Source organism: Neovison vison, chromosome 12 (assembly GCF_020171115.1).
Source record: "Neovison vison isolate M4711 chromosome 12, ASM_NN_V1, whole genome shotgun sequence".
Classification (NCBI taxonomy): domain Eukaryota; kingdom Metazoa; phylum Chordata; class Mammalia; order Carnivora; family Mustelidae; genus Neogale; species Neogale vison.
Genome location: NC_058102.1, coordinates 109,240,326 through 109,252,866, shown reverse-complemented (window position 1 = coordinate 109,252,866; position 12,541 = coordinate 109,240,326). Strand labels below are relative to the sequence as shown.

The 12,541-nt window shown below is 44.5% G+C and overlaps 1 protein-coding gene across 3 annotated transcripts; it reads right to left on the bottom strand.

The window, feature by feature from the left end:
- Window positions 1–1,420: 1,420 nt before the first annotated feature.
- PEX26 (peroxisomal biogenesis factor 26) lies at window positions 1,421–11,985 on the bottom strand. Of its 3 annotated transcripts, none has more exons than XM_044227073.1 (6): window positions 11,809–11,985; window positions 11,357–11,710; window positions 9,921–10,061; window positions 9,149–9,444; window positions 6,960–7,106; window positions 1,421–4,318 (listed from the first exon to the last, which is right to left on the bottom strand). In XM_044227073.1, exons 2-6 carry the CDS (start codon window positions 11,605–11,607, stop codon window positions 4,218–4,220), a joined length of 936 nt encoding a protein of 311 aa, XP_044083008.1. In that variant the 5' UTR covers window positions 11,608–11,710; window positions 11,809–11,985; the 3' UTR covers window positions 1,421–4,217. The 3 variants fall into 3 exon arrangements, with proteins under 3 accessions (XP_044083008.1, XP_044083009.1, XP_044083006.1); XM_044227074.1 differs by having other exon boundaries at window positions 11,844–11,985; XM_044227071.1 differs by having other exon boundaries at window positions 11,357–11,985.
- Between the last annotated feature and the right edge of the window lie 556 nt (window positions 11,986–12,541).

The following is a 12,541-nucleotide window of genomic DNA, read 5'->3' as shown; positions in this document are numbered from 1 at the left end:
GCCTGGTCTTATCTGTCCACCATGGCTGTGGTAATTACCAGACAGGCTGGACAGACTGCTCCATGTTTGCTAGGAAGTGACCGTAAAGAGGTAGGACCAATAACGGTAAATCTCAAAGTTAGAGTTGCTGTGTTTCTCAGCTTAGGAGAGGGTGGAGAGGTCTCAATAGCCTAAAAAGGGTAAGTGTGGGGGTTTTTTCTACACTGCGATCCTATCACATAATGGAATGCCGAATACCTGGTAAAAATGAGGCAGCTCTACATAAGCTGATAAGGAACAATCATCCAAGATTAATTAAATGACTGTGGTGGACTCTAGGCAGGAAACTGAAAGTGGGGAAAAGAAAAAAAAGAGAGAGAGATTTCTTTTCCATGAATATCCTTTGGTAACTTTTCTTTTTCTTTTTTTTCTTTTTTTTAATGATTTTATTTATTTATTTGACAAGCAGAGATTACAAGTAGGCAGAGAGGCACACAGAGAGAGAGAGGAGGAAGCAGGCTCCCTGCAGAGCAGAAAGCCTGATGCGGGGCTCGATCCCAGGACTCTGGGATCATGACCCGAGCCGAAGGCAGAGGCTTTAACCCACTGAGCCACCCTGGCGCCCCTCCTTTGGTAACTTTTGAATTCTGTACCATATATATAAAACTTCCGTATGATTTTTAAATCATTTACATGCCCACATGGCCTACATACATGCAAGAGTGCAGATCCCCTGCCCGAAACTATAACATACCTCCTCAGTCCCTTAATGCCACTTTCGAGAATCAGAACAACTATGTCCTTGACTGGCCCATCCACTTCCACCCCTGTGATTGCCCACAATAGCTTAATTTCATCTCTCTACCACCCCAACCTCCCTAGCCTCCTATCGGACCACAAAATGCCATCACCCATTGCTATTCTCCTTAGCATCCCTAAATTTTAAAATATCTGTTCTATGTTGTATTTTCTCAGAACCTAGTATAACTAATCCACTAACTCCACCTAAAGTTACCCCTCCTGGACACATTTGCATATTAACAGTGAATTTAAGCTAGAGAGTGACTGATTTTAGGGCAAGTGAAGCAAAATCATAGCACAGTGAAAGGAATACCAGATTTGAGGGTCCAGCGACTTTTATCTTATTGAGGCTATGAGACTCAGGGAAATAACTTCACCTCTCTCGGTCTCAATTTCCTTAACTTACAGAAAGGGGGTGGGTGGAGATGGGGTGTGTAAGAGATGATCTTCCCAGATCTAACATCCTACAAAATCCCACCATACAATGCTGATTGCTATCACCTCTGAACTTGATGTATACTGTGTGTTCAATAGCATTGCCTGAAAGAAATATAATGTGAGTCATATATATATATATATATATCATTTTAAGCAATCTAGCAACCCCACAAAAAAGTAGAAACAGCTGAAATTAATTTTAATAGATTTTATTTAACCCAACATACCCAAAATACTATCATTTCAACATGCAATCAATATAAAAATTATTGAGTTTCCATTTTTATAGTCCTATATCTTCAAAATCCAGTGAGTATTTTACATTCACAGAACAGCTCAATTTGTACCAGCCACATTTCAAGTGCTCAAAATCCACCTGTGGCTAATGGCTACCATGTTGGACAGCACAGGTCTAAGTGTAACAAGGAAGCCCTCCCTTCATTTCTGACCTCATTAAAGTCAGACGTGAAGACTGATATGAATACCAGCCTCCATTCTTAGAAAATATCAAAGTTATCAGAGCAGTTCTGGTTCTGAGTTCCTTGACTGACTAGGAAGGTAGCTGGGGCTGGTTGCCAGACAATATTGCAGAGTTCAAGACGAACATCACACAGAGAACCTAGAGGCCTAGAAGCTGAATATGGAAGAACTTCAGGGGACAGACAGAAAAAGAAGTTGGGTATAGTCAGGTCTTTTTACTCAGACTTTTCACAATACAAAATATACCAAAAGCACATGGACCTTTTGTCCTGACAGCTATAGTAGTTCATTAATTTAAACACCTCTGATAGCTTCATATTTCCTAGGTGCTTAGCTAGGCCCAGAAGTCCCTATGAAATAATAACTAACAGATGAGGACACTGAGGCTGAGAAAGGATAGGTCACTTTCCAACAGTCCCATACCTCGTAGAGCAGGGATCCAAACTGATTGTTAAACACTGCAACAAGCCACATTCCCCAGCATCAAAGAGCTCACAGTTACTGGAGGTAACAAAGAACTTTGCAATTATAAGGCTATGGGGTCACTAACATAAAAAGGTGGAAGTAGACATCAGGAGAGGATTCCCAAAAGTAACCCTTGAGTAAGTCTGGAAATTTGAGGAGCTAACCAGGCAAAAAGTGGGAGCTGGGCCTTCCAAAAGGAACAGCAGGTGTTAAAGATACAGCAGTGTGAAGGAACATGAAATGTTCAGAAAACCATGACTGGCTGGGCCTCTGGAGGGCAGCGTGTGTGAGCAAGAGAGGCCCCACATAAAAGTGGAGGGATTAGCCGAAACCAGTGCCTAAGGGGCCTTAAATTCCATGAAGAATTTAAGAAGAAATGCCATGTGAGGCGTGCAAAGTCATTAAAGAGTTTTTTCTAGGGTAGAGAAAGGGACCAGATTTTAATTTTGAGAAATCATTCCAACAGATCTCAAGGCTTACCTGTCTCTTTTCCTCTTCTCAGGGTTCTTAACTCTACTTAAAAGTCCCTATGTAAAAATACAGATTTGTTTCCTACAGAGGTGGACTACGCCCTAGGGATTCACTTCCCAAAGGCCTTTGGGTTCTATTTTTCCCACCCGCTTTACTAAAGACAAACTGTTGACTTGGAAGGCCTGAAAACCAGCCTCTCAGAAACTACTAAGCATCTCCTCTATTCCTGGCATCAACACCGCCTGAAGACCCAGCAGGGGGCAGTTTGCTTGGCCTTCAGCCTCAAAAATGCTAGCCCCTGCTGGAATCCTTTTACAATTCCGACAGCATAGTAGTGTTTTACATTTATTTGCACAGAAACTTTTAAGATTCTTGTGGCTGGTGACAGAAAACGCTGAAACATTTCAAATACCCAAACACTAGGGCCCCAATGTGTCCTCCTCCTCCTAACAATGAATTGTTCGTTGCCTTCAAAACCCGTATCTCCCCTCTGGCCAACTCCCTCCATACATCCCTTCCAGTTCACCTGATTACCCAGTTCCATTTTCAGCTCATCAGCCTCTGAGGCTGACCTACTTTTCAAGGCCACACAAGCAGAAAAATTTGCACATTATACAAAGAATAGACTATAACTAGAACAACAGGACACAGAAAGGGGGGAGGGGAACCAGCAACGGTATATACCAAGAGGGTAGGCAGAACCTGGTTAGACAGCCATCAAACAAAGTATAAAAATACCATTGCAGAGCAGGAAGAAGGAACTAAAAGGAAGAAAGAGAACACAGGAATACTGAGTGTGTAATAGAGCAGGACTTGGCCACTGACAACCTGGAAAATTGAGCTGAAGCCCAAGAAGCACCAAACAAGATCACTTTACCCAGTGAGAAGAGCGGAGCAGCCTTACTTTGCTTTCAACAGTTACCTGGGTAGTTCTGAAAGCCACGTCCTGGTATGAAAAGAGAGGACCCAAGCAGCTTCAAGCCTACTGCAAAACCACAGGAATGGTATATTGATAAATAACTTCTCTATGCTCCTCTCCACAGATCTGGTGGAGAAGAGCAGAAAAGAGAAATAAGTGGCCCTCTCAGATCTTCACTCTCCCTAAGGGCCTGACCTGTGAGGCAATTTTCAGAGGTTAAGTTTTCCACACAAGTGAAAGGCCAAGGGTCATTCCATCAGAGTTTTCTGAACTTCCAGCTTCATTACACTCTGACCTAAAAAACCAATCCCTTGCTTTTACCAAGAAGATGGAATATTTCATGGATATACTCTCCTTTCCCAAACCCCTCCTTTAGAAGGGGCCTTTGGTATAAGGGAGTATTATTCCAGAGGACTCATGCTCCCTGGCCCTACTTTGTTCCCGCATTACCTACCAACACCAGCCAAACTAGGGTGCAAAAGGGAGACCACTCAGGCAGCAAAACATAGTTTACCAGACTGGATCAACTCTTTCTAGAATTGGGGCTGGCCCCACCCCTGTGGGGCCACAGCCAGCAACAGGAGGGCCACCATGGATGAGTTACTCTGCTTCTGTCATGGCAGGCCTGGGGAGTATAGAGGTTGAGTGGAATGGGAAAAGTCACTCAGTCGTGGATAGGAAGCCGGTAGAGAGAAAACATGGCCTCTTGGATCCGATGGAAGAGCTGAGCCAGCTTGTAGAGGAAGGGCAAAGAAGAAGGAGAAGCTGCAGGAAGAAGGAAGATTGTTGTCAGTATGCCTGCCTTTACTCCCCTCTTCTTCCCCTCAGCCTCAAGTCCCATCCCTTGGAAATGGAAGTACGGGTTATTTTTTTAAAGCATATGTTGATGCTTAATGTTATTTCCTCTTCCTTCCCTTCCCAACAATAAAGAAAACCTTCACTTTCTCTAGGATATATTCTCTGGGATATATTTTCTTCACTTGGATTACAGTGACCTTAAGTTTGCTAAGAATAAGAAAACATATATTTTAGCCTAGCTTTCTGATACATACACAAACTGATAATGGTAGCTGCCTCTGGGAAGATAAATTTGAGAAGAGACTTCACTACATTCTTTTTCATACCTTCTCAACCTGCAGTCAAGTGACAGTATTTCATATTTTTATCCTAAGTTAATTATATTAAAAATAAAGTACAATTACCTCTTTAGAATTAGGGCTGAGTTGATTGATTAGTTTTTCCTTATTACCGATTTTTTAACTGATTTTTTTCTTTCTTAAAAAGAAAAATGTTATTTTTAAGGAAAATTACTGACAGTCTACTCTTTTTATATCCTTCCTTCAGAGTTCTAGTTGCTGCCTAATCACCGGCTCTCCTCTCCCACAGAACCACCACTGCAATGAGTTAAATCTGCCACTGGGGGTCAGCAGCTCCAGGCCAGGGGATGGGGAAGCACCATGCAGCTGGGCAAGCCGCATACTCAAATTACCCTTTGCTGTTCCCACTCAGAAGAGCAGGACTTACAAGAACCACTGGAAAAAAAAAAATCTAAATTTTTATCAAGTCTCTGTGGAACAAAGTAGAAGTCTGCAAGTGGACAGGAATGAACACAAACTATCCTTAGCTTTCCTGAGAACTACAAGTGACTCTTTCCTTAAGCAAACAGAGCTATTCAGAGAAAATTTCTGCTCAGTGTTCAGCAAAGTGAAAAGGACAACTCTGAGCTATGCAAAAAAAAAAAGCTCACTAAATAAGAGGAAGGGGAATGGGGAAAATGGGGAAGACCTAAAGATTAAATCAAGAACTGGCAGGTTTTGTTTTTGTTTTGTTTTAAAGATTTGTTTATTTATTTGAGAGAGGGAGAACATGCATGCACATATGCTCGCAAGTGAGCTCCATGTGGGGCTGGATCCTACAACTCTGAGATCATGACCTGAGCTGAAACCGAGAGTCTGATGCTTGACCAACTGAGCCACCTAGGCGTCCCAAGAACTGGCAGTTTTAAAAATAGACAAATTAGGGGCGCCTGGGTGGCTCAGTGGGTTAAGCCACTGCCTTCGGCTCAGGTCATGATCTCAGGGTCCTGGGATCGAGCCCCGCATCAGGCTCTCTGCTCAGCGGGAAGCCTGCTTCCCTCTCTCTCTCTCTGCCTCCCTCTCCATCTACCTGTGATTTCTCTCTGTCAAATAAATAAATAAAATCTTAAAAAAAAAATAGACAAATTATTTGTGTGACTGTGGGCTAGTTACTTTTTTCTCTAGTTCTTGGGTTTCTTGATCAAAAAAAGAAAGAAAGAAAAGAGGAAGGGACTAGAATAAGTATTTCCAGTTTTTCCTGCAGTTTTCAAAGTTATATAATTCTATTCTAAGTCTAAATTCATGAGAAGAGTAAAGATTAGATTGTAACTCACATAGAGTAACACACAAACATAAAAATCTAAAAGGTGAGCTCTTAATCTTTGGTCCAGCACTTAATTTTGAGGAGTTAATTCTCAGGAAATAACCAGGGTTGTTCCAAAATAGCACTTAGGGAACTCGTGCCTGCTTCATAGCTCTACAGAAAACAGAGTAAGAAATAATCAAAATGTTCAACAATAGGGGGTTATTAATCAATCACAGAAGTTTCTGCAGATTGGAATATTATTTAGCCACCTAACGCCATGTTTTAAAAGATATTTATAACATGGGACGCCTGGGGGGCTCAGTGGTTGGGCCCCTGCCTTCGGCTCAGGTCATGATCCTTTGGTCCTGGGATCGAGTCCCGCATCGGGCTCCTTGCTCCGCAAGGAGCCTGCTTCCTCCTCTCTCTCTGCCTGCCTCTCTGCCTGCTTGTGTGTACTGTCTCTCTCTGACAAATAAACAAAATCTTAAAAAAAAAAAAAAAAAAAGATACTTATAACATGCAAAATTGCATCTGTATCCATATAGAAAGACTGAAAGTATAACTATTACAATAACAAACTTCATAGGTGATTTCTGTTTTCTTCTTCATGCTTTTCTCTATTTTCTACATTTTCTAAAATGTACATGTATTTCAATTATGATTTACCACAATTTTTTTTTTAGGTATTATGATGATGAAAAAGAATTTTTTTTTAATTTTCACATTCCAGTCAGAGTTCACCCCCCGATAAAGTAGATGACAATGACTCAAAGTCAGTGTTCAAGGGTCAACGGAATAGAGTGAATTTCCTCCAGACTGCTCTCATGGACTCCAGGGCTATTCTCTTCCAGGCGGGCTGAGCTTGCTCTTGCTGGGGTCCAACAGTCCCTTCTTATGGAAGAGACTCAGGGAGAAGTGGCACAGGAGATGCCTCCATCCCCAGGAGGGCTCCCACAGGCCTAGCCCCTATTCAACAGCCCCTTCCCCAGGAAGGGCAGGAAAGACGAAAGGCTTCATTACTCACCTGGATCAAACCTTACCACCAAGAGGCAGAGGATCAAGGCAGCCAAGAGGCTCTTTTTGAAGGGCATGGAGAAGAAGCGGCTTACTGCAGAATCCCAAAGCCGGCGAAGCAACATCATTAGTGACAGGAACTTGTGGGAGAAGGAGCCTGGTCAGGGAGATAGAGCATACCTGCAGGTAACTCCACCAGAAACAGCTTCCCCCCACTCTGAGCTTTGAGCAAGATTATGAGAGCTGACAAAAGGTAACAACACTAGTTCACTCCTGTAGTTCATTAAGTGGTTCTAAAAAAGATTCCAAAAGCTCCAAAAATATTTTAAGGACAGACAACAATCACTAGAATGTCATCTCCTTAGGAGATAGTTTTAATAGACAGCATCTACTCAGCTGGGTAAACCTGGCATATCTGGTGTGTTTTTTAAATATTATTTTATAGCATTCTTTATATTTTGGCCTAAGATATGTACTGAGAGTTACAAAGAGCAGTAGTTCTTGATTATCACATTAATGCAGGAAACAGAGAGGCACTTAATATATATAGTGAAGAATTCAAAACTCAGGTTGTAAATATGAACACCACCAACTAAAATACAAGTGGTGCCAAGTCCTGACAGAACACTCTGAACTTGCCATCAAACCCTTTCCCCATCCTTTCCTCCCTGGGAGATGGAGGGGCAGAGGGCTTTGGTAGCCACAGGAAATTCCTGAAGCCAATAACCTGTTTTCAAAGAAAGGATTCTACATCAGCAGGTTCATGCTCTGTAGCACACAAAGAAAAGACACTTTGGAGAACAGGATTATAGTTAAAGAACTTTCATTTAAAAAAAAAGGATCAGGGGCGCCTGGGTGGCTCAGTGGGTTAAGCCGCTGCCTTCGGCTCAGGTCATGATCTCGGGGTCCCGGGATCGAGTCCCACATCAGGCTCTCTGCTCAGCGGGGAGCCTGCTTCCTCCTCTCTCTCTCTCTCTGCCTGCCTCTCTGCCTACTTGTGATCTCTGTCTGTCAAATAAATAAATAAAATCTTTTTTTAAAAAATAAATAAATAAATAAAAAGGATCAACCTGGGTTGCTCAGGAGCCACCTGGGTGGCTCAGTTGGTTAAGCGGCTACCCTTGGTTCAGGTTATGATCCCAGGGTCCTGGGACTGAGTCCCACATCGGGCTCCCAGTTCAGCGGGGAGCCTGGTTCTCCCTCTGTCTGCTCCTCTCCCTGCTTGTGCTCACTCATTCTTTCTCTCTCACACAAATTTAAAAAAAAAAAAAAGATCAGGCCAATTCTGTACACACGAAGAGAAAAATCAAAGAACAGTGGCTAAAAACTACCAAGAAAAAAACTTAAATTTCAGGAAGAACTTCTCTACAGAACTGTCCATACATGGAATGAGCTGCTTCTGGAGATAGTAAATTTTCTATCCTTGCATAGACTATAGGATCACTTGAGGAAAAGAGGATGGAAAAAATTCAAAGACCAGAGGAAGGGTCTGAAGTAGAGGACCTTTAAAATCCTTTACAACAAAATAACCCCCACACCCACCCCTACGTAGGCATCCCATGTAGGATAACAGTCAGGTGTATGATGTTGGGTTTAAAATGGTTTCCCTAAAAAGCCATTGTGTGAAACTGCATTCCAATGGGCAGAGATGGGCTGCCCCTTAAAGGGCAACATCAATCACTGAAGAACATACCCAGGAGATCTAGGAAGTAAAGGCAGAGAGGAGGCTGGGTGGTGGGGCCCAAGCTGAAGATAAGTAATTTTTATCTAAGTCAAGTTACCAAGTTACTGTGTCAGCTTCTTTTTTTTTTTTTTTTTTTTTTTTTTTTGGCTATGCCCCAGCATACCTCAGCTGTGTTTGGGCCAGCCTTTAAAGAAGAAATAACATCCCACTCAGACCAGCATGATAGAGACAAGAGATCTAGTGACAGGACCCGAAGGAGAAGTTGGCTTTCAAAGAGACCAGAATTATGGTTCTGAGATTCAGCCACACCTCCCAGAGATTCTCCTTCCACCGCCAACTACAGAGGGTCAGGGCTTCGCTTTTTAATCCAATCAACAGGTTTCCTATTCTGTGATTTGGGAGTTACTCATACAAATAATTGCTCCCAAGCTCCCAGGAATGTCATGATAATCCCGAAGTATAAGGGAGAGCCCACAACTCCACTTTACAGAGGCCACCAAAGAATAATGTCCTACCTTCCTGGTTTAGCTTCTGGGCCTCCTCAGTGCCCGAGTGTTGGTGTTTCTGCTGTTGCCTTGCCTTACTAATGGCCTGGAGTAAGTCCAGCCGTTCTTCCTCACTGAAGGCTGCAGAACCCACCACTAGCTCCTCAGCCTCCGACAAGCAGCCCAGAGGCAGCAGCACTCGGTGCAGGTGAAGTTCTGCCAAAGCTCTGTATTCTGGAAGGCCCTGATTGTCAAGGTCTTGCAGCCAGGCACTGACCACTTCCAGCACAGCTCCAGGCTCTTGCATTTTGCTGTATAAAAGAACACTGCAAACCCAAATAATCCAATTTCAAAAAAGGAACAGTCAGTGCTCCATGGTCGGTTTACCTCTCATTACTACCACCCTCTCCCACCCAATCCTTCCCCTGTGTCCTCCAGGCCTTCCCTATGGGATACTGATATTGATAAGAATTAGGAATTCTTAGGAAATAGCAAGAAGCTCTGTCAGCTAGGACTTCACTTCTATCATCCCACTTCACATCTCCTATTCCCACTGTCACCCTCTTCCTCTTTTCCTCTAAGACTCCTAAATTCTCTCTTCCTCATCCTTTATAGCTAGGTTTTGAGGTAAAAAAAAAAAAAAATTTTTAATTAAAAAAATTTTAAAAACCAGGGAAAGAGTTAGATATAGAAGGAAAGGGTAGGAAAGGGGTAAAGAGAAGATACTGGGCACTGATTCAAAAAAGGACATGAAAATCCTCTTGTTTCTGAACTGACCCAGTAAATCAGAACAAGGACGTACCATAGTTCCAGGACTTTGGGAGGTAGCTTTTCAGGGACCTGGTAATACTGAAGAACCCAGGACAGGACTTCCTGCCACCGATTCATTTCTGCCAAGGCCTGGATCCCCACAACACACAGGGAGCATTTCACCTCCAAGGAACTGTCAGCAGAAAAACCAATTCAGGTTTAGAAGTGGTTCCCCTCCAGGGGTGCCTCGGTGGCTCAGTCAGTTAACAGGTGACTCTTGGTTTCTGCTCAGGTCATGATCTTGGGGTTGTGGGATCAAGCCCTGCACCGGGCTCCATGCTTCAGCTCAGTGTAGACTCTGCTGGAGATTTTTTCCTCTCCCTCTCCCCCTGCTCTCACACACTCTCAAAGAAAGAAAGGAAGAAAGAAAGATGGATGGTTCCTGTTTCCATTCCCACCACCACCCTGGGACCATTCCCCCCATACAGTTCCCAACTCAGTAGCCATCACCTCTATCCTCCCCATTAGTATTTAAGCGGAGCTCAAATTACAACCAGTCTTACTAGCCCCAACAGAGAGAAAACTGCCCTTTCCCCCAGGAGTTCAAAGTTCCTATAAATCTGGAGACAACTCAACTGCTGCCTATCACACATCTTTGTACCCAGGTGAAATGCAGCACAGGTGTGTGGGTGGAAACAGCTGGAGCTAAGAGTTTGCTTCAGTGAAGAAGTGGGGATTGAGCAAGGTTTCTGCCTGAGTGTAGGTATAGGAACTTCACAACTGGCCTATTAGCACCACCAAGTGAAGTACCCCCAGGAACCCCAAATCACGGCCTCCAGCATTTACTGCCACAAGCCCTACTCAACCCCCTAAAACACAGCCAGGGCTCCCTAGTTCATCCTTCTCTGGGGTCAGCTTTGACTATTCAACCCACCTCCCTAAAGTGTAGCCAAAATCAACATTACTATCCACAGAGAAATGATTCCCTCAACTTCCCGAAGAGGCTAACAGCATTAGAAAGAGCAATGCAGGACCAAGGTTTTCATCAGACTGATACTTTAATCCAGTTCTTCAACAGTCCCAGAACACTACTCCTGCTCTGAATTCCACTTCCACTCATCAACCAAGGTCAGAAATGAACAACCTGGGGGAGAAGACTGTACCTAGGAGAGGACTTCCACCACCTGCTTACTGATCCTGCTTACCAAAATAATTAGGGTTAGAATGTCTTAATAGACATTCTATCTTCCCATCATGCCACTCTACACTGGAATAGGGAGAAAAGAATTGGCTATGGGTTCTCACTAAGCTGTTACCCGACTTGACAGCTTCCTCCTCATTGGCAGTGCCTCAGCTTCCTCCTCTGCAGAATGGACACACCAGCTTATCAGAGAGGGCTCCTTATGAGCAATCTGGGAATGACAGAACTCCCCATATCTTGAGTCCGTCCCCAAGATCACCCGGAAATGAACGGAGCCCAGCACGTACGTGCCCGCATCATCTTTGGCCAAGCTCCGCCAGGCGCGTTCGCAGGTCTGCAGCGCCGCCGGGAAGTCCAGGTGCACCACCAAGAGGTCTGCAGCCTCCTCCAGCAGAACTACGGCTGCCGACGGAGGCGGGGCGACGCGTACAGGCTCGCTGCTCCTGAGAGGCGCCCCGAGCCCCCTAAGGGGGGCTGCAGGGGTCGAGGAGTCACTCTTCATAGCCAGCCTGGGCTTAGGGCCTGTTTCTCCCGACATCAAAGTGGCAGCCTCTCCGGGGTCTCCGGGATATCCCGCGTTGGCCCGTGAGAAGAGGGACAGTCCTCAAACGCTTGCCCACAGCCCTTCCCGAAGCCGAGTCCTGGGGAAGGAAAAGTTAGTAGACGTGTCTAAGGCAAAGGCTGTTAGCCGGGCAGATGCTCCAATTCAAGACACTGAACACAGGGAACCAGTTCACACCTCAGATTTGCAGAATAGCTACATCCCTGGAATACCTGCCTCTATCTTCTCTGGCCCCATGACATGTACTGATACCAACTTAGCCCCGGGGAGGGCCGTTCCAGGTTCTTTTTCATAAATCTAGCCGCTCACTGCAGGCGCGGGACAAGGTAACCGACGCTTCCGGCTCTCGCAGCCCCCTGCAGACTCATGGCGTCCCGATGGCGCGGAGGACTCTGGAAGTTGTAGTTCTCTGACTCGGCTCAGTCGCCTTCTTGAGGTAGATGGAGGAATTTCGGACTACAACCCCCAGCATACCACGCCACAGAAACAGTCTCTATCCCCGGAGAAAGCAAACTTGGCACCAAAGCTTTTGGAAATAACAAATCAGAGGCTGTGTTGTGAGATGGAGAGGTCCTCACGAAAAGTTCCAGCAAAGACAGAGGAAATTTCAGTAACGGAGGTGAAGTTATGAGCAGGCTTCTAAAAGCAGGAAAAGCAGTGAAAGGAAACTTTAGAGCTGGATACTTTTCCTTCTATATTCCGCTTTCCCAGGCATAGTCACATTTATGCAGCGCTTTACAGGGCCTAGCTCTATGCTAAGCGCTTTTTGTGCTATCTAATTTAATCCTTCCCTCAACCCTGGGAGATAACAACTGTTATCACCATTTAGCAGGTGAGGACATTGGAGCTTATTTAAGCAATTTGCTGAAGGTCCCACAACAAGAGGTGGCAAAAACCAAGTCAACAAGGC